A 27,002-nucleotide genomic window follows, 5' to 3' on the forward strand; every position below is an offset into this window, starting at 1 on the left:
AAGATTCTGCTGAAGGGACCCTGATATAGTGGCCTCTTGTGAGGCTATGCCAGTGCCTGGCAAACACAGAAGTGGATGCTCACAGTCAGCTATTGGATGAAACACAGGGCCCCCAATGGAAGACCTAGAGAAAGTACCCAAGGAGCTGTAGGGGGCTGCAACCCTGTAGTTTAAACAACAATATGAACTAACCAGTACCCCCTGAGCTCGTGTCTCTAGCTGCATATGTAGCAGAAGATGGCCTAATCAACCATCATTGGGAAGAGTGGCCCCTTGGTCTTGTAAACTTTATATGACCCAGCACAGGGAATTGCCAGGGCCAAGTAGTGGGAGTGGGTGGGTAGGGGAGCAGGGGCATGGGGGAGTATAGGGAACTTTTTGGATAGCATTTGAAATGTAAATAAAGAAAATAATAATAAAAAAATACACAGAAAAAATACAGATGCGTAATATGTTTTCCTTAGAACTGTATATATCTAAGAGCATCAATGATAGCAGACACCATATAAAGTTATATTGTTCATTGACACAGGTAAGAGTTACTTTCTGTATTGGTATAACATCTACTTTATAAGTATATATTGAAATTTCTGAGAAAATATAATGATGTGCTTAGAATTTTGCTATCCATTAAGAATGCTAAACACAAGTTCATTGAGTACATACAACTACTATTTTGAGTTGATCCTCCATATATAAAGTTTTGATTTAGTTGAAATGCTGCAAATCGGAATTAATCCTTAACATTATGTATGTCATCCTCTCAGACATTGGTTTAGAGCTCCACACATAGAAGAAACACTTCACAAAGTAAACATTTCTCTGAATTTCCTGAGTCTGTGTGAGTAAGAACATCAGCATGAATGGCATGGTTGCTCTTTATAAACATCTGCTCAATTCCTTCCAGCATGGCGCCTTACTACTCTTAAAACCAATGCAGTTTTACAGTTTATAAAGCTCTTCCCCAAATATACCAGCTTTATCTTAACAACAACCCACAGAAGAGAACTTGTAGATAAGCCATGTGTTATGTCTGCTTACCCATCATCCCTAGGGTCTTACTGTGTATGCAAGGTACAGAGAGAAGATAGGTTGAAGGAAGGTCTCCAGCTTTACAGTCAAGTTACCTGGAGAAATTGAGCCAGTGGAAGTATTTACCTAAGTATAAAATGAGGAGTTATTAGATTGGCTAAAGCAGAGGCTAAATAATCTACAGGATGTGGTTCTGGAAAATCAATAGTTGATGAGTCCAAAAAGATGAAAACTTCAAAACAAGGAGTTTTGAATCCCAGTTCCAAGCAGAAGCCTTAGGAGCAGTCTGGGGGGTGGACACTAAAAGTCCAAAGAATCTGAAGCATATGGTTTACATGTGACAGGAACAGCCATATGGGAACCCACTCAGCAAGCCTGGAGTGGTGTGTCCTTCTGGCTCCTTCTTTCTCCCACTTTTGATTACCTGAGCCCCAAGCTTGATGATCAGAAATACCCACATTCGGGTTGGGTCTCTTCAATTGTTCATCCACCCCACCCTGATCTGTGAGTTGTCTTTTAATTCTTTTGAGTTGACGGTCCAGTTTAATTATCACCAGATCCCTCTTCTGAAATCAAAGCAGAGCAGCCATTTTGTCTGCCATGGTTGGTCCCTCCCACCCCTGGGGAGAATGGGAAGAGATCAGCCAAGGAGCTCCCTAGACTTGGGCAAATCAGAGGGGCTGGGCAGAGTTTGAACTTCATTTCCTCAGAGGCAGTTTGTGTGCAGATTCTACTTCTTAACAAAGAAACCAGCTACCACAGAGCATGTGGAACATACCTGTAATCCCAGCACATTGCAAGTGGAAGCCAAACACTCAGGAGATTCAGCCTGGATTTACCTATGTAACAAGAAGAATCTAGCCTCAGACCCTGCCTTTAAAACCTGTCAACACTTAACCTTGCCTAGATTCCTGACTCCTGTCTCTCCCTATTTTCTAAATATTTTTGAGCGCTCTTTGTCAAGTAGCCATCCCATAATTTTTTAACTTTCTCACAGACTCATCACATTTTAAGTAGAATGGGTTTTGATTGTTTACATACCTAACACAGGTGACCGTGGCAATTACTTTTGCTCCCTATCTGTACATAAAGGAGTCGAGTCTTATTGGGGTTAAGTAATTGGCTTTAATTATCATTATACAGAAAGACTCATCTAGACACTATGTCTTTGAATTTACGAGCTGTTTCTTCACAGTACTCTGCTTTTCTAGATGATAATCCATAACCTATGAAGACAGGGAGCTTGCTCACTTTCCCTTCTGTCTCCTTACAGGGTCTGGTCCATTATAATGGTTTCCTACTTGATGTCAAATGTGGTCTTCCACAGCAGGTTATTAAGCATCTTGTGTGGTCAGCATGGTTTCTCAAACATGCAAAGGGCTGCTTGGGTGCATAGTCAATGTCCATAAAGATTTAATAACTATGTGCAGGAGCGCAACAATTACTCACTTAACACACGTACCACCATGTGTATGAAATTGCCGCTAAAATTTGAAAATTAGTTCTCAAACTTAACACCTATGTTCTTTACCAATCACATTTCTGAACAGTTTAGATAAAATAATTTCTCTTGAACAAGCAAAGGCACGCGTATATTTAACAGACATTTAACGCATGCCTGTTATATGCCAGTTTCTTATTATAGAAATAAGTATGATTTTAAGAGGCAAAAATTGGGTGTGGATATGATCCAAGCACATTATATGCATATATGAATGTTAAATCACATGTTAAAATAAGTGTGTTCTAGGCTTCATGCAAGCATGAATAAATAAACAAGCAAAATAGATAGATAGATAGATAGATAGATAGATAGATAGATAGATAGATAGATAGATAGATAGATAGATAGATAAGGATTTGTTTCTTAATGAGATCTCCCAGTCTGGGTGGAAGGAGCATTATCCTACAGCTCAGATACTGGAGCTCATGAGAAAAGGGCAATGACAGTCTAAAGGGTAATGAAGGAGCAGCTCGCTAATGAAGGAGCAGCTCACTTTCTGCAGTAAGGGAACTGTGGACCTGGCATGGAGGCAGCTCTAGGCAGCACAGCAGCCAGTGTCCCCCTCAAGAGAAAGACCAAGCATCCTTTGCAGAATGAGGTGAGACTGAAAATAAGAACAAACCCAAAGTTACCTTTAATCTTAATGATTGACATTCATTTTTACAAGGCTTAAATAGATTTGAAGGCTTAAATGAAGTTGGCTTAAAATGATTTGAAATTAATTTTATGTCATCAAAAAATAATGCATAAAGTTCTAACTTGAAAGCTCCATACATTAAAGCACACAAAGATGCTAATTAACATGGGCCATTATCTTATGCATTAAAACACAGTAAAATAGAAATAAAAATGTATAATATGACTTATAAGACCATATATGTATAATGTGTGAATTGGTGGAATACAAATTGATTTAATTTTGAATCTTTAAAAACCATACACGTGGAGGAGAAAGATTTGACCACAGAATGTTTGGATATCTGTTACAGACAACTACTACGGTACCCCGAAGCCTCCAGCTGAACCAGCACCATTATTAAATGTAACAGACCAGGTACTTCCGGGAGCTACTCCAAGTGCTGAGGGAAAGCGGAAGAGAAATAAGTCAGTGACCAACATGGAGAAAGCAAGTATAGAGCCCCCAGAAGAGGAAGAGGAAGAAAGGCCCGTGGTCAATGGAAATGGCGTGGTCATAACACCAGGTCAGTCTCTTACGGTCTTTAAAAGACGGGCGGCTCTCTGCCCTATTTTTATATCTTCAAGATTTATTTCTCTGTGTGTTTTATGGTATGTGCACATGTGTATCTGCATGCTGTGTGTGAGTATGTGCATAAGTATGAGTGTGCTTGTGTGTACATGGGTGAAAGATACAATTGCCTGTATGGAGATCCGAGGTCAATACTGATGATTTTCTTTAGGGCTCATCACATTAGTTTGTGAGATGAGATCTTTCCCTTAATTTAGAGATAAGAGATTTGGCTAGCCTTGCTGGTCAGCGAGCCCCACCAAGCCTGCCTGTCTCTGTATCTGTACCCCAAGGATGGAGGTTGCAGGTGCATGCTACCATGACCAGCTTTTCAAGGATGCTGGGGAGCCCAACTCAGGTCCTTCTGCTTCAACAACAACCAGTTTGCTTACCTAACCATTTTCTAGTATTTTATAAGATAAAATTTATTGTTGTAAGTTTGAGCATGTGTGTTTGTATGTATGTGTGTGTGCATGTGTATATGCATTCGGATAAATATGCACAATTATTTTTACAAAGAGAAGATTGTGATATCACATAGAATAGTAAAGACACGATTCTTCATTACTTTTGGTTTCTTGAGGTACAGGGAATATTCGTGCAAGCCCTCATACAACGCTAGGCAAGGACCCCACCACTAAGCTACATTCTCATCCTTAGAATATAATCCCCATACTCAAATTATTAGTTCTAATTTGGGGGTGTTTATTCAGAAATCCTAAATTTGTGAAGAAAATATCATTTGTTTGTTAGAGTTTCTAAGCATCCAAATTTGGCTTGTTGTTTATAGACCTACAGAATGGAATTTTAAGATGCAGACTATATTTTACCCACAGTTACATCCTGAGCGCTGCTTTATTCATCTCCCCAGTCCTTCTTAATACAATCCAGTTGACAGTCAAAACCATCATTACAACACCTATCTTTAAATGCTTCAAGTTCTTAGCTCTGGGTTTGCTCAGGTGCAGCAGCCATCTACAGACAGGCACATCAAGTGTGCACTGCCTTGACTATAATTTTTCATTTTTGTTTTATATTACTCAGTGTCTTTAACAACAGCATTTTCCTAATTTAAACCTCTACTGTTGTTTTGTTTGTTGCTTGCTTGGCATATTTGTTTGGTTCTTGAGCAGATATCACTATGTAGCCTAGACTGGTCTGGAACTCACTGTGAGTCCCAGGAAAGCTTCAAAGCCCGAGGGCACTTGTCTCAACTGCCTGGTGCTAGGTTCTAGATGTGGGCCACTACACCTGCCTCTGTCTTCCAGACTTTTATAAAATAAAGAAAAGTGCACAAAAGTCTATTTTAAAATACATATTATTTTTTAGAGATGAAAGCATCTAATCACCCAAACTTTGAAAACGCCAAAATAAATAGATGGTTAGTAGGCAAGTAGACATTTTTTTCAGTGGTTAGAATCTTCAGAAAAGTGAATTCCTGTAAACTTTAGTCGTTGGATTTCTTGGACTTCTTTTCTCACATAAGTTACCTGCTATAGCGATTCACTATTATCTGCTAGCTTCCTCTCATCAGCTATGAGTAAGTCCAGTGCAAAGAATTAGAAATGCACATAGATTTCAAAGGCAGTTCAGGCTCTCTGTTAATACACACACACAATGCCCGGGGGAGCAGCCCATAAGAGCTTCCCAACAAAGGGAATACAGTATGTGGGCACAGAGCTGCCTTTTCCAGGCTCCCAAGGCTGCAATTAGTGCAGATGAACTGCATCTCCCAGAGAGCAAACAGAGTGTCCCTTATGTGATCTCTGAGTGTCCTCAGCAATGATCTCAGTTCACCATTGGGGACCTGCATCCCAGGGCCGTGCTGCTTGGCAAGCTGGCTGTACATGCACCATCAGTCCTGGTGCTGTGAATGAGACCCTGTCAGTCTCGGAAGAATAATGTCCTCCGTAGTGAATCTCGCTGTTTTCCTGTGAATAATGCCCCACTCTGAAACTGCCACAGTGCCTTTCCCCTGCTTATTTTTATGTGAGTTCACAGAGGCTGTGGTTTGTGTATGCACTCAGATCTTTCTCTGTTTTTTTCCCTTTTGTCTTGGTTTCCTGACATGACTTAATTTTATGGTTTGTTCCCAAATGCTACACTTGGTTTTTCTCCCTCTGTTGTCTGGCAGGGTTGGGGGAGGGAAATGGGTAAAATTCTAGGACTATACTAAACTATAAAAGACATTTATAACAGACATTTATAAAGGACCATTTATAAAGGACATCCTATCTTTAAAAGATTACATGAAAGTTCAAACTCCCCTAAGATAAAGTACTTAGGTGTCCAGATGTGTCTGCAAATCAACAAGAGAGCCACTTCAGACTTGGTTCTGAACCACAGCAGTGAGCGCTCACACACTGTAAGCATGTGGAATTGTGGCAGCCTTCGGAAGGATCCTTTTATATCAACGCAGACTCACTATTCAATCAATATGAAAGCGACGCCTGTATAAGACCTCTTCTGGCACTCACATGGATTCAGGGTTTTGAAGAACTTTCCTCAGCTTCTGTGAAGTATTTTTGGACTTCTCATCAGGGTGGTGGGGGTAGAGGGGTCAAGGGTTGATGCAATTTGTCTCTGAGAGAGATTTGATAAGTGAATTGTGACTGCAAACAAGAACCGGCAGAACAGCAGAGTTGCTCAGAGTTTAAACTGGTCACAAACCACAGGCATCTGCTCTCTCCACACTGGTGTTTACCTGTCTGCCTGCATTTCTTGTGCTTACTGACTCTTGGAGTGACTCCCAACTGCTTTGTCATCAACAGTGGCTCTACACACTCATAGCTAAGTGTTGACCTTTCTCTCTGAAGAGGGGCTTCCTAGGTAAGGCTTACCTAAGCACTAGCCCCATGGCTGGGGGCAGTGCCGGGCCTTTTTCTTACCTTTCTTCTTGTCCTTATCAAAAAATACCTCAATTCAGTTTTGACCTTAAAGAGCAGCCCTCCATATTACCAAAGTGAAGACTGAATGAAGACCCGCCATCTCTGTCTCAAGGCAGCTCTTTGAGATATCAGGGGCTATGGTCATGTTTCAAATAATACTGTTCTGATTTTCCCACAAATTTTAAAGGCAAGCTTTAAGATGTGTTACAAATGTCAGTCTTGTCTTATTTCATATCTTGCTATGGCTCTTAGATATTTCCAATACATGTATTAACTTCTATCACCTTGAAATCTGTTAAGGGTTCAGGGGACTTGTCCCTGTGTGACAAATGTCTTGAAGATTAATTGTATTCCTAAAATCACAAAGCACACACAACTTCACAGTCCACGAGGGCTATTATTCCCATTATCCCATCCTACCCTTATTAAAGAATTGAAATACTGTAGAAGGAATAAATTTATTAATTAAGGCAGCTCTCCTCCCCTGTTAATGGAACCTAATTTCCTCTAGTAACATTCTCTAGCGAGTCTTCCCCACTTAGTTTTATACATTCCAAAGACACCTTACCTTGGCATTTTCTACTCATAGACTTTGAATACTCTATTCATAATTTCTACCCTATTCTAGTATTGTATACAACATATCAATTATGGACTTTACATGTTGATGCAATATAATTTTAAACCATTAAGTCTACTTTTTAAATAATCCACATTTCCCTAACTGGGCACCTGAGTAGATGAGACACAATTTGCTCTTAAATAATAAGAAGCCATTCCTTTACACAATTAGTAGTTTATACTTCTTCAACTAATGCATGATTTTTTAAAAAAAACCAGAAACACACTAAACCATGAAATTAACTTTCGCCCCTGTTCTAGCATGTTATAGCTTGTGTTTCTATCCTGACCTCAAATAAAGGGAAACATCTGTCAGCAACTCAAAAGCATTGATTTTTTTTCTAATAACAAATACATCATTCCCCCCCCCACGCACCCTAACATAACACATACCCGCACATAATACACACACACACATACTCTCACATACACATGTGCAAGTCCACACAAATACACATATAGACTCACATTACACACACACACACACACACACACACACACACACACAAACCCTTATATATACATACAGAGACATTCACACATACACACAACCACACATGTGTGTACATGCACTCCATAATGACCAAGGATCAGTACTCTATTATCTCATATACTGAAGAATTCATAATACTTCTTTTAGAGATCAGAACTATTTCTGAATCACTCAAACATCAAAACCCATTAGCTAGGTTATTAGTGCATAGGAAAGTTCCTGAGGGATTAGAAACAATAACATCTTCACTGACTGGACCCCTATAGCACCGAGAACAGCAATGAGGACATTTTTTTCTGCCACTATTCATTTTTGATGGTTAGGGTTTTGTTCTATGTGCACATCTTCCCACATCAAAAAGGCAATTTAATCCTGGCAAGTAAGTTAATATTCACAATTTATACCATCAACACCCATTGTAGCACCCATAATTCTTCTTCATATTTTAGGAGTTTTGGAAAGTAGAACAATCAACTACAGGCCTGAGTTCTTTTGGTCACCTGGTTATATCGAAACCAGAAGAGTTGTACATGACTACTTCACATTTGAATAGCTTCCTCCATATTTCCCTAAATGTGACCATGATAGGAGATCAGTTGTATAAGCTTATAGATAGCACGTTATATTATAAATAAGATAAGTCCTAAATCATGTGTACATATTAAAAGCCAATTAGAGTAGTAGCTGCTGCTTGTTCAACTGTGAACCCTGATCTGTTAATCTTGTGCAGTCGGGTCTGGTCCCAGTTCTGAGTATTTCTACATCCAGCCCTGAAGTGGAAAGTCTACTCAACGCAAATATAACCTTGGATCAATATAATCAACTTTTTTTTAAAAATGAGGATGTTTAGGTTTTCAAGAAACTCAAGACATTTTCAAACCCTACAGTGTCTACTACCGTGGCCAGTTCCACAAAGGACCAGAAAACACTGGGCAAAAATTTAGTTCCAGGGAGACTTGTAGCAAAGAAGGCAGCAATGATGATGAAGAAAACCAACCTTGTGCTAAAATAAGACCTGGGAAGCTGTGCCTCTCGTTCTTTTGACCGGATCCTCAAAGGAGCTGGTGTGACAGCAACTTCAGAGCTCAGTAGCTGCCTCCGGAGCCCAAGATAAATGGGGAGAAAGACAGAGGCCTTGGGGAAAATGTGTATTTTCTCCAGATTATTAGTTTTGACCTTTATTGACTCTATTGCATATATTTACCAGGCAGAGCATTGAGAGGGGCTCAGTTTATAAACTACTTTTAATGCTACTTTTCCATATGTCTTTTTAGACTTTCATTAGTCTTCTTCAAACTACCTAAAGAACTAAAACTTATAAAATTGTCCATACTACTTGTTTCTATACGTAGAATTCATTTTGGGTTGAGATAGACTAACAAATTTAACAACCAAAGATAGTATTCTATCTAAGCAGTAACCCTGAGTGTAAGTGTATGCAGCAGGCACTGAGCAGCAAAGGTGTTGTAGGAGTTTTCTGTCCTAAGTATATCCTATACTGGGTATGTGCTCAGCTCCACACTTTAAAAGACTTAAACTTTACCAAGTTGTCTAACACAGCTCCCAGCAATCGAGTTCTACGGCTTCTTGTGGAGGATGTTTGTGACTCTCTGAAAATTATATTTTGAAATATAAAATAATAATTTCTAAAATCCAAATTGTTCTCCTTTCCAATAAACTAGAAGCATATTCCTCTTGAAAATATTCATTATCCATGTTTACTTACAAAGAAGGTGAGTAAGAAGGTGAGGAGAAAAAAAAAACATTGACTTTAATGAACTTTGTCACATGGCAATAGAAATGCAAAGCAAAGAAATTTTCTGTAGAGTAAAATAAATTTTGGAAATGTATATGGTACCTAGTTTCAATAAATGAACAGTCTTCTCTGGTTTAAACAAGTTCAGCACTTTTCCCCCCACAGTGTGGCTTTCAGAAGCTTTACATAATGAAACTCATATGTCATGTGTGACGGTTCTTCTTGCTATTCTTGGTTATCAACTTGACTCAATCTGGAAATAGCTGAAACTGAATGGCTGGGGACACCTGTGGGAGATTTTTTTGTTTCCTAATTAAATCCTTTGAAGTGGGAAGTCCTACTTCTAATCCAGCTCTTTTGAGGTGGGAAGATTCACTGTAATCTGGAGCCACACCTTCTTCTGGCAACCTATATAAAGGGCATGAAAGAAGATGATCTCTCATGACCTGCTTGCTCTTACTTTCACTAACAAGAGTTCTCAGTTCCATTAGCGTCTACTTCAAGATTCTGACATATACTAAAGGCCAGTTGAGACATCCTTGTGAACTATTCAATTGCTGGATTCTTGAACCTTTTGTTGGTTGACTGTTATGGCTAGATTACAATAGCCTATAAGCCACTCTAATAAATCCCCTTTCTAGATAGATGGATGATGGATAGATAGATAGATAGATAGATAGATAGATAGATAGATAGATAGATAGATAGATAGATTCATTTTACAAGTTCTGTTCCTCTAAAGAATCCTGACTAATTAGATTTTAATACCAGAAATGGTTCTAGAGCAACAGAATTATAAGGATGAATTTTTAAAGTATCTCAAACAGGCTTTCCAGTTTGGAACATCCTCAGTTACTGAGACCTTTCCTGGGAGCTCAGAGTACGGAAAACTCATTGTTTTGAGAATTCTACAAATGAGGGGAAACAAATGTACTTGGTTTTTGTTTTTTGTTTTTTGTTTTTTTCTTTTTGGTTATCTTGATACTCCAATTGTGAGAGGAAGCAAATTTCATGTCTCTGTATATCAACATTTTTAACAACTTGTGGAAAAATAAGGGAAATGATGCTGCTGGCCAGTTACTTTTAGTATCTCTGGATAAACTGACAAAGAAAAAACAATGAGCACTGGGATAAAAATTAACCAACATCTAACATCTCAGATTACAGTGAAAAACAACAGTGGACTCAGTGATGAAATTGACAAGCTCCAGATGTATGTGAATAGTCTAAAGGACTCTACCTGTGTCCTGAAAGAGTCTCCTCTCTAGTAACCACAGAACTCGAGTGGGATAAAATCAAACTGAAGCCTTCATTACAGGGTTGGCTGAATTACAGGGGAAACATAAGTCCCAGACTTGGAGAGTATTCAGGTTTAAAGTAAGGGCATTAGTTGGTATAGAATGGGATCATGTTACAGAATGGGGAAGTGTGGGAGGATGCTATTGAAGCTGAGAACTTTGAACCCTCACACTCTCAGATTGTCTCTACTCTCAGCAGAAGCTGTACGTCCTCCCAGACAGACACACTTAATACTGCCTTTTCCACCTTTGAGAAAATTAATCCTTCATTGTCTACTAAACCAGCACTGACTTTCTCTGAAGAAAATGCCAGGCAAGACAATACTAATACTAAGAACAATGGGTGCCTCTAGAACTCTATCAAGATTCAAGGCAAATCAGACTCCTAGAGGGGTAGTAGAAAGTGCAGTCCATGAGGAAGTGTGCCACACTGCTAAAGAACTTAATGAGTTTGCTAATCCATTCAAGCAGAGGTCTGGGGAAAATGTGTGGGAATGGATTTTAAGGGTATGGGATAACAACTCAGGAAGGAAATAAAACTAGATCAGCCTGAGTTTGTTGATATGGGCCCACTGAGTAGTTATTCTTGGTTTAATATAAAAATGACAAAATTTAAAAAGGTTTTAAAAGTTTGTTTGAATGGTTGGATGAAGCATTTGCCAAAAGTAGGCTTGCTGAATGGAGTTAGAGACGATTGGTCACCCTTGGCTTAGTGTTAGGAAGGATTTTTTTTTTTATTGTATATTTTCGTTATTTACTTTTAAAATGTTATCCCCTTTCCTGGTTTGCCCTCCAAAAAACACCTTCCCCTCCTCCCCTCCNCCCCTCCTCCCCTCCTCCCCTCCTCCCTATCCCTGATCACCAACCCACCCACTTCCACTTCCTGGTCCTGTCATTCTTTCCCACTGGGGCATACAGCCTTCATAGGTCAAAGGGTCTCTCCTCCCATTGATGTCCAACTAGGCCATCCTCTGCTGCATATGTAGCTGGAGCCATGAGTCCCAACATGTGTGCTCTTTGGTTGGTGGTTTAGTCTCTGGGAGCTCTGGGGATACTGGTTAGTTCATACTGTTGTTTCTCCTATGGGGCTGCAAACCCCTTCAGCTCCTTGGGTCCTTTCTCTAGCTCCTTCATTGGGGATCCTATGCTCAGTCCAATAGATGGCTGTGAGCATCCACGTCTGCATTTGTGAGGCAGGAAGGAATTTTTTTAATTATTATCATTATTTTTTATTATTAGATATTTTCTTTATTTACATTGCCAATGCTATCCTGAAAGTACCCTGTACCCTCCCCCTGCTCTGCTCCCCTACCCACCCACTCCCACTTCTTGGCCCTGGCATTCCCCTGTACTGGGGCATATAAAGATTGCAAGACCAAGGGGCCTCTCTTCCCAATGATGGCCGACTAGACCATCTTCTGCTACATATGCAGCTAGAGACTCGAGCTCTGGGGGTACTGGTTAGTTCATGCTGTTGTTCCACCTATAGGGTTGCTCCTTGGGTACTTTCCCTAGATCCTCCATTGGAGGCCCTGTGTTATATCCAATAGCTGACTGTGAGCATCCACTTCTATATTTGCCAGGCACTGGTATAACCTCACACGAGTCAGCTATATCAGGGTCCTTTCAGCGAAATCTTGCTGGCACATGCAATAGTGTCTGTGTTTGTTGGCTGATTATTTTGTTCCCTTTTCTAAGGAGGAGTGAAGTATCCACACGTTGGTCTTCCTTCTTCTTGGTTTTCTTGTGTTTTGCAAATTGCCAATTATGGAGAATGACAGTGACTATTAAAAATTCAATCAACAAGTGACTCCAATTGTACCTGCTATACTAGATATTTCAGAAAACTAACACGTCTCCTGGTAAATGGCATGCAGCTATTGACCTAGCAAATGTCCTTTTTTCAGTACCTGTCCATAAAGACCACCCAAAGCAATTTACTTTCACTTGACAAGGCCAGCAGTATACCCTTACAGATTTCCTCAAAGATATATTACCCTCCAATCCTATGTCATAACTTATATTGAAGGGATTTTGATCATCCATCTCTTCCACAACATATAAATTTGGTTTGCTATATATTGCTAATATTATGCTGATTTCCCCAAATGAGCTGAAAGGAGCAGCTGTTGTGCCAGGAAGTGCTTGTGAACCCCAAAAATCCACCAAGGAGCCAATTCCAATGCAATCGCATTAGGGTCTCTTATCATGAGCTTGGTATTATCTGATCCAACAATTCATAAATTCAGCAGCAGTATAGCAGCAGTCCATTATCAAATGGAAGTGTTATATAGGTAATTGGGCCGAGTGGGTCCTGAAGAAATGAACAAGTTACATGAAGAAGTTGCCCAAATGTCGTAGTTAATACTTCTACTACAGTGCTATGTGCTACCAAGCATGTACCTATAATCTCACAGGGTGTGCCCTATAATTGGTCAACTCAGGAAGAGAAGACTGATTGGCTGTTAGTTTTACATGTTATACAGGCACTACCCAGAAGTGAACAGCTGCAGCATTACAATCCCTTTCTGGAACAACCCTGAAGGGAAATCTTTACATTGGTTAGAACTTTGGGGAGCACACATCATCAGAGATTTGGTTTGGAAGGGTATTTGGCCCTATGAGTGATTGTTCACTAGTTCATAGCCAATCAATTGACTGGGCTGTCAGGGACTTGAAGCAGACATGATTGATAAATTGGTGAGTGAAAACTTTCCAAACTGGTGAAAACTGTAAAGACTTGTGTGTCCCATGTAAATACTCATCAAAAGGTGACTTAATGTGAGGAGGCGTTCAGTAATCAAGAAGACAGGAGAATCCATTCAATGGACAGTTGGCCCTTTTCCTCAACCATTCCTGTCACTGCTAATGGATCATAAACAAAGCAACCACAATGGCAAGATGAATGTTAAACATAGGCCCAACAACATCACTTCCACTCACTAAGACTGACCTAGTTACAGCTGCTACTGAATGTCCTATCTGTCAATAGCAGAAACCAGCACTGAACTCCTGATACAGCACCTCTCCCTGGATTGACCATCCAGCCACCTGGTGGCAGCCACCTGGTGGCAGGCTGAGTACATTAGACCACTTCCTTTATGGAAAGAACAACTCTTTGTCCTTACTGGACATGTAATATAGTATAAATAAGGGTTATCCTATTTAAAATTGAGATAAAAAAAGAATGTCCTTCAAGGGATATTGTAACCTTTTCTAAATTTGTAGTACATTTGTGTTTGTGCAAGTAATATATCATGCATTTATAATTGTAAATGGGATAATTAAATCATATCAGGTATAATTATGTCCTGGTTGTTCTTATCATTTGGAAATTAAGTATCACATAAGTACATAGAACTTTGTGTCAAGTTGGCAAAGGGTAGATATTTTGTGGGTATTGTTTGTCACTTTCACCACATGTGAAATTAACTAAAACCCAAATAGCTGGGCACACCCTTGAAGTATTCTTTTTTTCCTAATTAAGTGGGAAGAACCACATCAACCCCGATTTTTGAGGTGGGAAGTTATACCTTTAATTCAGATCTGTTAGGTGGAAAGGATCCACCTCCAATCTGGATGGCACTTTCTACTGGCAGCATATATAAAGAACACAGAAGTGGCTTGCTTTCCCTTTGCTAGTAAGGACATCCTTTACTGACATTAGAACCTACCTCTTCATGATTCAAGTATATCCTGAAGAGCAGTGGAGACAGCCAGCCTTGTAAACCGAAAAACTTAAAATTCTTGAATCTCCCTTGGGTAAATAGTCATTGTCATTGTTGCATTATCTAGACCACAGCCTATAAGTCATTCTAATAAATCCCCTTTGTATGTTGGTAGATTCATTCTCTAAAGTCTATTCCTCTAGAGAACCCAGAAATCCAGCTAATACATCATGTTAAGTTAAAATACAAATAACAAATAGAATTTATATTCCACTTTTTAATCTTTGTTTCTAGTTATTCTTTAGTGAGTCTAGATTAGATTATCAAGAACCATTGAATTTGAACTAAGTTTTAGTTATACCAAGATACTACTAGAACAAAAACCATTTACATAAATGACTGTCTGTTAAGTATATTTGTATAATTTTATCGCCTTGGAATTAACTAGACCTATAAAATTTATACTGAATACAAAAATAAGTAGCATACATTTCACTCCCAACTAAATGACTCTTTATTTTCCGTTCAGATCTTTGAACTGATCTGGATTATCTTATGGAAAAAATAAAGTCATATTTCCTCAGTTTAATCTGAGGTGGAAGGAGTTAGCTTTATTAATAAATGTCTACTTTTTGCCTTGATGCTTCTAAAAATGTTTGGGAAATTTAACAGTGCTGGTTTCCTAAGGGTTCTTTAAGTGTATTACTACTCTTTAAAGAGAGGCCATTCCTTCTTTGTTGAAATATTATTTCTATTGCTAATGGAAAAACACTCTCACTCCAGTTTTCAGGATGTCAATGTGACATGAAAATATCACAAGGAATAGGCAAAGACACCTATGCTAAATGAAGTCTGTTTCCCTCAACAGCAAACATCGCCATAAAAAAAAAAAAATCACACTTTATACTTTCAAAAGTGGTGATCTTTTTATTTAAAACTAAACATATGAAGAAATTCATCAAATCATTTCTCCTGGACTCCATCTAGATAATAAATGGTTCTATGTTGATAAAACACTAAATGTAGACAGGCCGTGTGCCTCCTCCTTAGTCAGGATACAGGCAGCCTAGGGTTTCTCTGGCAACAGCCTAAAATACCCATGTGTGCAGAGGCATGCTTGCAGACAGGTTCTTCCAAACTAGCTGGCTGGAATGTTTCCGAGAATGATATCCTTGGTTGGCATGTAAGGTCTAATCTTCCCCTCCTTCTAGCAGTCAAAGTTGTTTCTCTTCTTAATCATTCATTTCTGGGCCACTGGCAATGTTGTATGAAACTATAATGTGCAGGTTCCCAAATAGTTGGAGGATGAACTCTTCTAATGAACTGTTAAATTGTGTCCCCTGATATTGCATAATGTGAGTTTTATTTGGAAATAGGGCTGCCATAGCTCTAACTAAGATGAGTTCATGCTGGATAGCGTATGCCCCTGATCCCACATGTCTGCTATGAAGGCTGAAGTCATATGCCACAAAGACAAAGAACTAGCAGAAACAAGGAGAAACAGCATCCTTGAAAGTGCTGGAGCAGGCCCTGGAAACACTTTGATATAAGTTTTCTAGTTTCCAGAATCATTTAAGCCAAATTGTGTGTGTGTGTGTGTGTGTGTGTGTGTGTGTGTGTGTGTGTGTGTGTTAGGATTTGACAGTCCTATCAAACATTTTATATGATTAGAGCTACATGTCCTTTGACTCCATATTACTTAGCTTACTCCCCTGGCCTTCATTAGACCTTCAATAAATGTCTATAAATTAATTAATTAATTAATTACTGTCAGTTCCTCTGTCTCTAGCTGACCTTTTAAGTGGATCTCCTCTGAGAGTTGTGCTGGATGTTATTGCTTCAACTTTCTATGCTGTCTCCCTGGAAAATTCTGCCCAAGTCTTACTTACTATTGGATGTCATTTAACAGATCATTGCAGTAGTTTTTGTACAGGCACCTCTCCATCTCCCTGTCCTTTCCATGGCCAGGTAGATATTGTACTCAACTGCCCTAGTTCTTTGACTCACTCTACCCAATAGAAGTGGAGTGACTGGTCCCCGGATCCTATTTAGAATAGCGCTTTGGCTTGTTTATCTCATAGTCTCTTCTTTCCTTTATCACAGGAATCTAAGCCTTTCATATTGCAATATGATGTTGTCATATGCAAGGGCGTTGAGCCCCATTTATAGGAAACCAATGAATCAGGCAGCAGGTTGGATAAACCTGCGAGCCTAAATATTCTATTTTGCTCCTCTGGAATTAGGTTCTGTCCTTGATAGGGAGGTTTCCCCTGGTTTAGTGCCAATAGAAAAATTAGCCTGCTTCTGGGATCCCTCGGAACTCCAGCCACCCACTGTGAAATGTATCTTTATGTTAGCCTTTACGAATAACCAATATGCAGGCTATGATTCTCCATTCATCTCATTCATTTTTTTCATCTTATTTTGTTCAGATGGAGGAAGCAGACGCTACTTACTGCTTCCCTCTCAACGTGAAATGCTTGATCAAAAAGACGTTTTCTCCTCTCCATTAAACTCCTGTCAGGTATTTTGCACACTCTAGGAATTTAATTCATGTTTGCTAATGTGGTAATTGACTTAAGATAAAGAAATTAGTATATGCACGGGAGTCAGACTGGGCAAACCTCACTGAGTCATCCCTGGCACATGACAAATAACACTTAACCGCATCATTAAAGACTACAGTTCCCTTTGCAAGAAAATAATACCTATTTCTTTTATGGGAATAATGGTATAATTCAATTATAATTCAATTACCAAGTTTATTTTTCATAGAAAACGTTTTGAAAATTATCTTGTTTATTTATTTAGTGTGTGTGGAGTTTTGTTTGTTTATTTTGGGGATGGGACTTTCCATCTGTTGCAAAGTTTCTTGTTGAGACAGGGCGTCTCTGTGTAGCTTGGCTGTTTGTGTGTGTGTGTGTGGGGGGGGGTATATCTACATGCCATGGTGCACTTGTAGAGGTCAAAAACCAACTTTCAGGAAGCTTTGTTCCTTTCACCGCATGGAATCCTGGGATTAAAATCTTATCTTCACACTTGGTGGAAAACTCCAGCTCACTGAGCTATCTCACCAGCTTGAATGAATTCTTCATTTGCATATTCTGTTTACTTTCTTTGATTCCTAAGCATCTGGCTTTTTTTACTCATCATTCTCCTATAAATACCACTTTAACTGTATCACCAAAGACTGCAACATTGTTGATGTCTTGCAGTTTGGGGTCCTTTTTGTTCTGGACTCTTCAGAATTGCAGTCCTTCCTTTCTTTCCTCTTTCCATGCTGTGTCAAGGTCTGATGAGTCTCCACTGGATCCAGGCTGCTGTCTGGACACCTCCTGCTGGTTTCCTCTTTCTGTGACTGCTAAGTGTTAGTGTAGCTTAGCTCTCAGCAGCCCAGTCTTGTTTCCACTTTCCATGAAGTCCCTCTTGGCAAACACATTCACTTATGGCTTAAGTTATAACACAATCCAGCCATCTGCTGTTCATCAAGTTGATCCTCTCTAGCCGGGAACTCTGACTGGATGCCTCTATCATAGGTTTGGCAGGAGCCTATAAACCGAGTATGTAAAATTGCGCCATATTGCCATCCCCACTGTGCCCTCTGGCCCTCCTGTCATCTCTTTTTCTTTTTCTTTCTTTTTTCCAATATTTTATTAGGTATTTACTTCATTTACATTTCAAATGCTATCCCGAACGTCCCCTATACCCTCTCCCCCCCACCCCCGCCTATCTACCCACTCCCACTTCTTGGCCCTGGTGTTCCCCTGTACTGGGGCATATAAAGTTTTTCAATGAAACTTCACCGTCCACCAAAATGAACAGGACTTCTCTTTATGTTCTTTAGTCGTAAGTTTTATGTCAATTCACCTCTTTTCGTCGCCGTGCCAAAGGACCATATGTCTTTTGTCTGGGACATAAAAACATCTTACCACTGGTCTATAGACTTACTTCCCTGCCATCTTCAAGTACTCAGGCTACTTCTGTATAAAATGAGCCATCTCATATTTAGTCACACTCTTGAGTAAGATTTACTGTTAGGATACAGCCCCAATTGTGAGGTCTTAGGAATAAATCTGTGCCTGATCCAGCCCTGCTTTATCTGTTTCTCCCTTCATCCTGAAAGGCACCTCAGGTGTTACAGCACATTGGAAAAAAGCATTGCTTGAATCTTAACTTAAGAATAAAGAGTGGATTGGCACAGATCTCACGTTTACTTTCAGAAGCTCTTGGTACATTGATATAACGGGAAGACTATAGATGACACGTTTTAGTTCCAGCAAAACAGGGACCATACCTCCCTTGTTCTCTCTTGCTCATTGCCTGGCAGCAAGGGAATACTCAAAGCATCAAATGTGACCACTGAACATGTGTTCTACACTGATGATGTGTTCTAGCTCTGAAAGTTACATGACATGTGTTGCCACAAACCAAAGTCAGGGTGTGGTCAGGGTTGACTTCCTTTCTGCTGTCACTCATGAAGGAATTAGCTCCTCGCCAGTTCTGTCATGTAGACGTCACCATGCTCAAAACCGACCAGACTGCAGCAGCTCTGCCTTCTCTGTAGTTATGTGGTCTTGTCTTTTATGTCTGCCACTTTGACTTCTAAGGTCTTTGGTAATTTTCATAAAATCATTTGAATAATCAAAGACTCCTGTCTCAAAGTCATTTCTTTTAAAATATCTGCAAATATCCTTTTCCCATACAAGGTAAATATCTCTGTGATCTAGGCATTAGGACATGAACACCTTTAGACTGCCTATATTTTGTCTACCACACCTGTGTAGGAAATGACCCTTTCACTTCATCCTGCCTACTGAGCAAGCAGCCATATTTCATTAAATAAATTAAGACAACAATGAAGAGTGAACAACCAATCAAAATCATCATACTGATAATCTTCATAGCTTGATTATTGTTGTTATGTCTGTTCGAAACTCTTTCCTATTAGTTTTGGTAGGATTTCATGGTTGGTGCATTACCTCCAAACCCCCACGCACATTTACTGTGGCTGGAACAACTGACCACGTGCTCCTCTTCTTCTTGCAGAGTCCAGTGAACATGAAGACAAAAGTACAGGTGCCTCAGAGGAGACACCCTCCCAGCCTTACCCTGCGCCCGTGTACAGTCAGCCGGAAGAGCTTAAGGACCAGATGGATGATACAAAGCCAACCAAGCCTGAGGAGAATGAGGACGCTGATCCATTGCCCGACAACTGGGAAATGGCCTACACAGAGAAGGGGGAAGTCTACTTCATTGAGTGAGTCTCAGGCATTTCTTTGAACATTGTCCCAAAGATAATAGCAAGATATTAATGCTGGCACTGTAGGCAAATATATATATATATATATATATATATATATATATATATATATATATATGTGTATATATATATATATATGTGTATGTATATGTATATGTGTATGTATATGTATATGTGTATATATATACATATATATATATATATATATATATATATGAATATTATTATTTCTGCTCACACCTCAAAATGAAATATTGCCTCCCTAAAGCTAAGGACAACACCTACCTGTAACAAAGAGTAACTATAGGCAACTATACTCTAACACTCCTAACAATGGGATGTTAAAGAGACAAATCTCCATATATGCTGTTGTTTTCAGATTAAAAAGCCTGTAAGGCAATGATTCTCAACCTTCCCAATGCTATGACTCTTTAATACACTTCCTCATCTTGTGATAAGCCCCAACCATAAAATTATTTCTGTTGCTACTTCATAACTAATTTTGCTACTGTTATGAATCATGATGTAACAGTTTTTTGGAGATACAGTTTTGTCACAGAGGCTATGACCCATGCCTTGAGAACCACTGCTCTAAAGAGGTCCTTAAAAAAAAAAAAATGCTTACTTGCTTCCTTCACAGACATGCTTTGGGTGAGATCTGCCTAGCTATTTATTCCCAGAAATGGCCACCATTATGCTTAGGACTTGGGTAGAATGTGTCTGTTTCAAGCAAAATATTTGCTTGCCACAAAGCCAAAAGCTTTAACACTTGACTCTGAGGTCAGGTCTCAATAAAATAGTCTGTGTGAGGATCATATTTCCTTCTAGTAAATTCCAGTGTGGTTGTTTCTTGTCTTTCTTAGTTTCTTTTGAATGGTGGTATTGGGCATTGCTTGCCATCCTTAGAACTTGCCAAAGGAGGAGGATATTGATCATTAACTCACACTAGTGCTCAATCCAATCGATTATTCTTTCCAAACTTCTCCCCCAAATATTTATTTTTGTATACTGTTTTAGCAATGTGTCCAGCTTTCCAATTATTTGCTTCTATTAGAACAGCTTTGAAAATCATAATTAACATAATTGTACATATTTAGCAGCATAGAAAATTATAATTTCATGCATGTATGCAATGTATAATAATGTTATCAAGGTAATGAATGTTTCTATCTTCACACATGGCATTATTTGTATATGCTGAGAACCCTTGGACTCTCTTCCCTCAGCTTTACATAATGAATAATTAATAGCTCTAAACTGTAGCTGCCCCATCATTTCAATAAGTAGAATAATTTCTTAAAAGAAACTCTAAAGCTAAAGGTCTTGACCCAAAATTAAATCATTGACATGAATAAGACAACCAAAACGCTGATTGAAAATAATGAAAACATGAAGCTATCACAAATATATGGCACCTCATTCTCCCAGAATTATATGAACCTTAAAGAAAAATATAACAGAAATTGAAATTCTCCATGTTGGGAGTAGATTTTTTTTAAAAGTACATATGCTCTGACTACTCAAGAAAAATATTAAAACTGTGCTCCCTTTGCCGACCCACAGTGATTTATGACTTAGATCTCCATAGGCAGAGCCCAGTTGTGAAATTGAAATGTTACCACATACCAATATTTAATTCTCACATGAAGCTGGGAACTTTGATACATGTGGCCCAAGGAATCCATAATCGGGTAATTACTTGGTGCTCTGCTTGACTCCAGGACGGAGGAGAAATGCAGTGTTTTACGGAAAACGAATCACCAACCTCTATATTTGGCAAATCTAAGTTTATTTTTTTAAAGAAAGAATAAAATCTCTTGCATGATTTTTATTTATATAATCAATAACACCAAGCCATCTCTTGTCAGTTAGTTGAAAGGAAGTTAAATAGATTTTTGTTAAATACAGCCAACTAAAGATCCTAGAAACATAATTTTGATATTGATAAGAATGACATGACATCATTATAGACCATAAGTAAGACGCTGATGTTCATAGCAGTAAATATTCAGACCTATGAGACTGATGAAATAAATACATGTCTGTTTTTGTGCAATGCATGATAGGTAAAGATATGTAAAAGTAATAAAATTTACTAGCACAGGTTGATTAAGGAATCATTTCTATATGCGTTCAATAATGCAACTATAAAAAACTGTCTCACTTTGTGCTTATAAGGAGAACTTTGCTCTTTTAATTCAATCAGGTTTAGGACCTGTGAGGAAGAGGGATTTTCCAAGGCAGACATCATACCCTACATCTTTAGTAAATAACCAGCTCTATCTGGGCATGAGAGGATGTAACACAATGATCCTACTAATCTACTCTTCAGCCTACCAGCATTATTATTCAAAGACTCAAAGTTTTTGTCCTTGCTCTCAGTCTTATTATCAGGATAGAGAGGCAAATTGTCAAAAACAGTAAACAATGCTTGAATTTTATGATAATGTTCAGTAAAGGATAAGCTTAGACAAGACCTAAGAGGTTGTCTAATTTTTCTATTGCAGTGAAGATATTCCATTGCCAAGGCAACCTATAAAAAGAAAGTCGTCATTGGTGGCTTACTTACAGTTTGGACCATGACCCTCATGGTAGGAAACATGGCAGTGAGCAGGCATAGTTCTAGAGTACTAGCTGAGACTTATATGTGGAGAAGGCAGTGAGTCCCAGAGCTAACTGGAAATGGCTCTGGAGCAAAAGTTGAGAGCTTTCAGTTTGATCCACAAGCTAGAAAGCAGACTGAGAGAGATAATTAACTAGAAATGGCTGGACTTTTGAAACTTCAAAAAGCCTACCCACTGTGACACATCTCCAGCCAAGACAGACTTCCTAATCCTTCCCAAACAGCCCCCACCAACTGGGGATCAAGCATTAAAACGTGAGCCAGTGGAGCCATTCTCATTCAAACCACCAGAGCTTAAAAGGAGGCAAGGTAACAGAATTTACTCTCATATACATAGAGTGGTCCTGGTATAGTATTTATCCTTACAAAGATCCTCATCTCTGGGTAATTTAGAGGTAGTCTACTACAAAATTCTTGAAAATAGTTCCTTATTTTTCATTTTGCTAGATCACTAGCTTGTTTAAAAGGTAATCAAGGAATTGACATTTTCATTTATTTTTCTCCTTTGAGTTGTTTTGTCTTTCAATCTTTCCCGTTGAGGCTGAAAGGAAGAATTGATCAGAAATATATTGGGAACAGAGATAGGTTTCCATGGGATATTAAGACAGAATGACGTAAACAATTCATTTCAATTGTGGCCAGAGAAGTGACACCGAGGTGGACATATCTAGGATGTAAGGAAAATGAGGATACGCAGAGTGCACCTTGAGCATGGTGCAGGAGGTGATGTGGGTGCTGCTGAATGGTGGCAGCCCCACCCACTGTTCAAGCTGATCTTCTCCTGCTTCATCCCCTCATCTGTAATGGTAATTGTGAATCCACTTCACGTGATGAGCTCAAGTACCACAGGGAGGTACCGGAGCCGAGGCAGGATCTGTGTGTTCTCTGGTCTTCCATGTCCACAGCTTCCAATTTACCTTCACTCCCCACTCTGCACTGCCCTTTCCCTTCTCAACCACATTTGACAAAAATCAGCATTTCCACCCAATATCTTCATGTTGCAAGTACCTTTGCTGTTGCTATCACAAGGAATTTGTGAATAATTCTATACTCTACAAACACTCAGGAAACAGGTGCATTAGAAAAAGAGACTGATCAGCAGGAGGTGGTGGGCAGTGAGAACCTTCAGTACTGAGCTATGATGCTTCCCAGAGGAATCCTGGGGCAAAGTCACAGTAACAGGAAGGGAAACAAAAAAGGACAGGTGCAAATGCATGCGCAACTCTGACGGCTAATTAGCATGGGCATTATGTATAACTTTTTTTTCTCACATGGATTTTAAAAATCCTTCAAATCTCTGAGTAATTGTCAGAAATACAAATTTTACTTTCTAATTTAAAATAGTTGATTTAAAATGCAAATGGAGGTGTCACCCAAATACATTAGATAAATATTCAAGTATTTTAAAAGAAAAAAAAGGAGCAATGAAAAAAAGGGGGTAAAAAGTAAGGAGGAAACGGAGATGAATGGAAGAGCCTTCCTCAGTTGTCCCAGCCTTTCCTGGGTCCTGTTGATCAGTGCCAGTAGCGTGTTCCCTGCCTGTCATTCTCACCAATAGATAGCTCCCTGCAGGGAGGGATTTTAAGCCATCAAATTTTACAGAAAGTCTGCCTCCTGTGAAAATAGTGATCATTATAAAACCGAAAATAAGCAAGATGTATTTCAAATTAACATATGCAAATTTATTTTTTTAAACAGAACTCTACTCTGAAACATTCATAAATATTACAATTAAACATGAATACAAGCATTGTAGTTTTCATTAAGGTGACAAATAATTCTATTTGTCTTCTGTGCAATAATGTTTGAAAATATTTACAGGTTTTGCTTGGTATCACAGAGTGGCATATAAAATTCAGTTCTTTAGTTTATTTTTAAATTTTTAAATTTTATTTAAGTGTGTGTATATGTGTGTGTCTGTGTGTCTCTGTGTGTGTGAATGTGTGTGTGTCTGTGCACAGCTAAAGAAGGCTAAAATAGGGCATTAGATTCCTGGGGCTGGAGTTACAGGCAGTTGGAAACTACTGACCATGGATGCTGGTAGCTAAACTCAGGTCCTCTAGAAGAGCAAGGAGGTCTCTTAACTGCTGAACCATCTCTTAATCTGGAAAGATGAAGTTCTTTAGAAGTTTTGTAGTTAAAAGATAAGTTTTGTTGTTCTCACACTGTCGAATTACTGAGTCATTTCTGTTTCCCACATTGTTTGGCTACTTCTTTAAGATGAGGTAAAACTATTTTTTCCTTTCCTTCTTCTCTCAAACATTACACTTAACTGCGGTTTCCCTCCCTCCATTCCTCCCAGTCTCTCCTCTACTTCTGTTGTCCCCCAGATCCACTCAACTCCACTTCAAAACAAACAAAAACAGCAGGCCACCCAGAAACATCCACTGAATATGGCACAAGGAGATATAATAAAGACTAGGCAGGCACAAGCCCCCACTGCAAGGCTGGATGAGGCACCCAGTAGGAGAAAAAGAGCCCCAGATGAAGGCAAAGAATCAGAGACATCCCACTATTGGGAGTCCCACAAGAGCCCTGAGCTGCACAACTGAGCATATATGCAGAGGACCTAGCTCAGACCCTTGTAAGCTCCATTTCTCACTTCAGTCTCTGTGAGCCCTACTTAGTTGGTTCTGTGTGGCTGTGTTCTCCTGGTGTCCTTGACTATTCTGGATCCTACAATCCTTCCTCCCCCTCTTCAGAGAGGTTCTCATGGCTTCGTCTACTGTTCGGCTGTGGGTCTCTGCATCTGTTCCCAACGGTTGCTGGATGATAGCTCTACAACGACAACTGGGCTTGGGCTACTCATTCAGCTTTTAGTATAGGAAGATATAATTAGAAATCATTTCATTGATTGTTTTTTGGTTGGTTGGTTGGTTGGTTTGGTTTGGTTTGGCTTTTTTCTTCTTTCCTGGGTCTCTGGGTTGACCAGCTTCTGCTTCCTGGGCCCCCAGGCTATGTCAGGTGTGGCACACTGCTAGGAGACTTGCCTGGTTACAGGAGAAAGCTCCTTCAGGCTTTATATTCTCCATTACAAGGAGACTTCACTAGGGTCACTCTCTTAGATACCAGGGCATTTCCACTGCACTAGGTTTCTACATCCCCTCCAGATGCCCCTCAATTCCAGTGGTCTCTCCAGTACTTTCTCCCTCCATTGTTCCCACCCCATCTGTTCCCAGTCCACCTGAAAAATCTATGCTATGTCCCCTTCACAGGGAGATCCACGAGTCCTCACTTAAGCTTTCCTTGTTACGTTCTGGGTCTGTATATTATCCTTTACTTTACAGCTAATATCCACTTATAGTGATTGCATACCATGTTTGTCTTCCTGAGTCTGGGTTACCTCACTCAGGGTGATCTTTTCTACTTCCATCCATTTGCCTGCAAATTTCATGTCATTGTTTGGACATGAAATGGAGTAATACTCCATTGTGTAGATATACCCCATTTTCTTTATCCATTATTAAGTTTAGAGACATCTACGTTGTTTCCAGTTTCTGGCTACTATGAATAAAGTTGCAATGAACATATCTGAGCAAGTATCATTGAGGTAGGGAGGAACATCCTTGGGGTATAGGACCAGGAGTGGTATAGCTGGGTCTTGAAGTACAATGATTCCTAATTTTCAATGCTACTTCTTTAGGTAAGTGATAAATGGAGTTTTTTATTTTGTTTTGTTTTTGTTTTGTTTTGTTTTTTATCATTTACAATGACATGTTAGTGGGGAGAAGGGACTATCTTAAGATAATTTTTAGCAAAATCATTTTAAATTATGAGGGATTATATTTCCCCCTAACATACTTTTAACAGTAATAATGACTTATATCTGACAATTTTGATGACTATAAAGGTTGGTAGTTTCCATGACTCAGCATTATCTTTATTAATATATTATCATTTATAATAGGCAGCGTACTCATTATAAATTCAAATGAGAAATATGCAAATAAAATTTTGAATGATTTATCCTATATTGAATGCCTGTTTTTTCAGGCTGTGTTTAAATTACCTTAACAAAAATAGCTAATATGTTAAACATTCACACTCTGTTCATTTAATCCTCACATTATGAATGTGAGGCTTACATAAATCAATAGCTGCTTGCCAAGATGCTGTGGAACCGAGAAATGATAGAGCCAGTATCCTTTCTTCTGTTTATTTAACAAATATTTACTACATACATGCTGTGCATCAAGAATGATTTTACACCTACACTAGTCGACAAAACTAACAAGGTTCATGTTTGCATGCTGTGTAGTTTGTCTTCAGGGGCCTTGTTCAAGGATCTACTGTGCTGTCTAGTGTGCATATAGCAGCACATAGCTACTTTATAAAGGCCTTGATCCATCCTTGTTTTATAGACAAGATCCTGAGGCAGCCTTGAATAAAGTATCAATCTCAAAGTTCCATAGTTGTCACCCTACAGAGCTGTTTCCATTATCCCATACTATTTCTAATATGTAAACAAACATAGTCAGAGTGAACTTTTATATTACACATGCTTTTTGTTCAGTACGTTTCTTAACCGGAAATACCCTCTCCCAGAGGCAAAATGTTCCATAGAGAAGAGTGGTCATGGTGTTAATCTCAATTGACATGCTTTGGGAATCCCA

At 39.1% G+C, this 27,002-nt stretch overlaps 1 protein-coding gene across 9 annotated transcripts in view; it reads left to right on the forward strand.

Annotated features, from left to right (window-relative positions):
• The window catches only part of Magi2 (membrane associated guanylate kinase, WW and PDZ domain containing 2), a 1,405,204-nt gene that overhangs the window by 898,070 nt on the left and 480,132 nt on the right, over positions 1–27,002 (forward strand). For all 9 annotated transcript variants that reach the window (XM_021191616.2, XM_021191614.2, XM_021191615.2 and 6 more), the window contains 2 exons: positions 3,526–3,738; positions 19,553–19,763. In XM_021191616.2, the coding sequence (XP_021047275.1) occupies positions 3,526–3,738; positions 19,553–19,763 (424 nt within the window). The remainder of the gene's footprint in view (positions 1–3,525; positions 3,739–19,552; positions 19,764–27,002) is intronic.

Source organism: Mus pahari, chromosome 2 (assembly GCF_900095145.1).
Source record: "Mus pahari chromosome 2, PAHARI_EIJ_v1.1, whole genome shotgun sequence".
Lineage (NCBI taxonomy): Eukaryota > Metazoa > Chordata > Mammalia > Rodentia > Muridae > Mus > Mus pahari.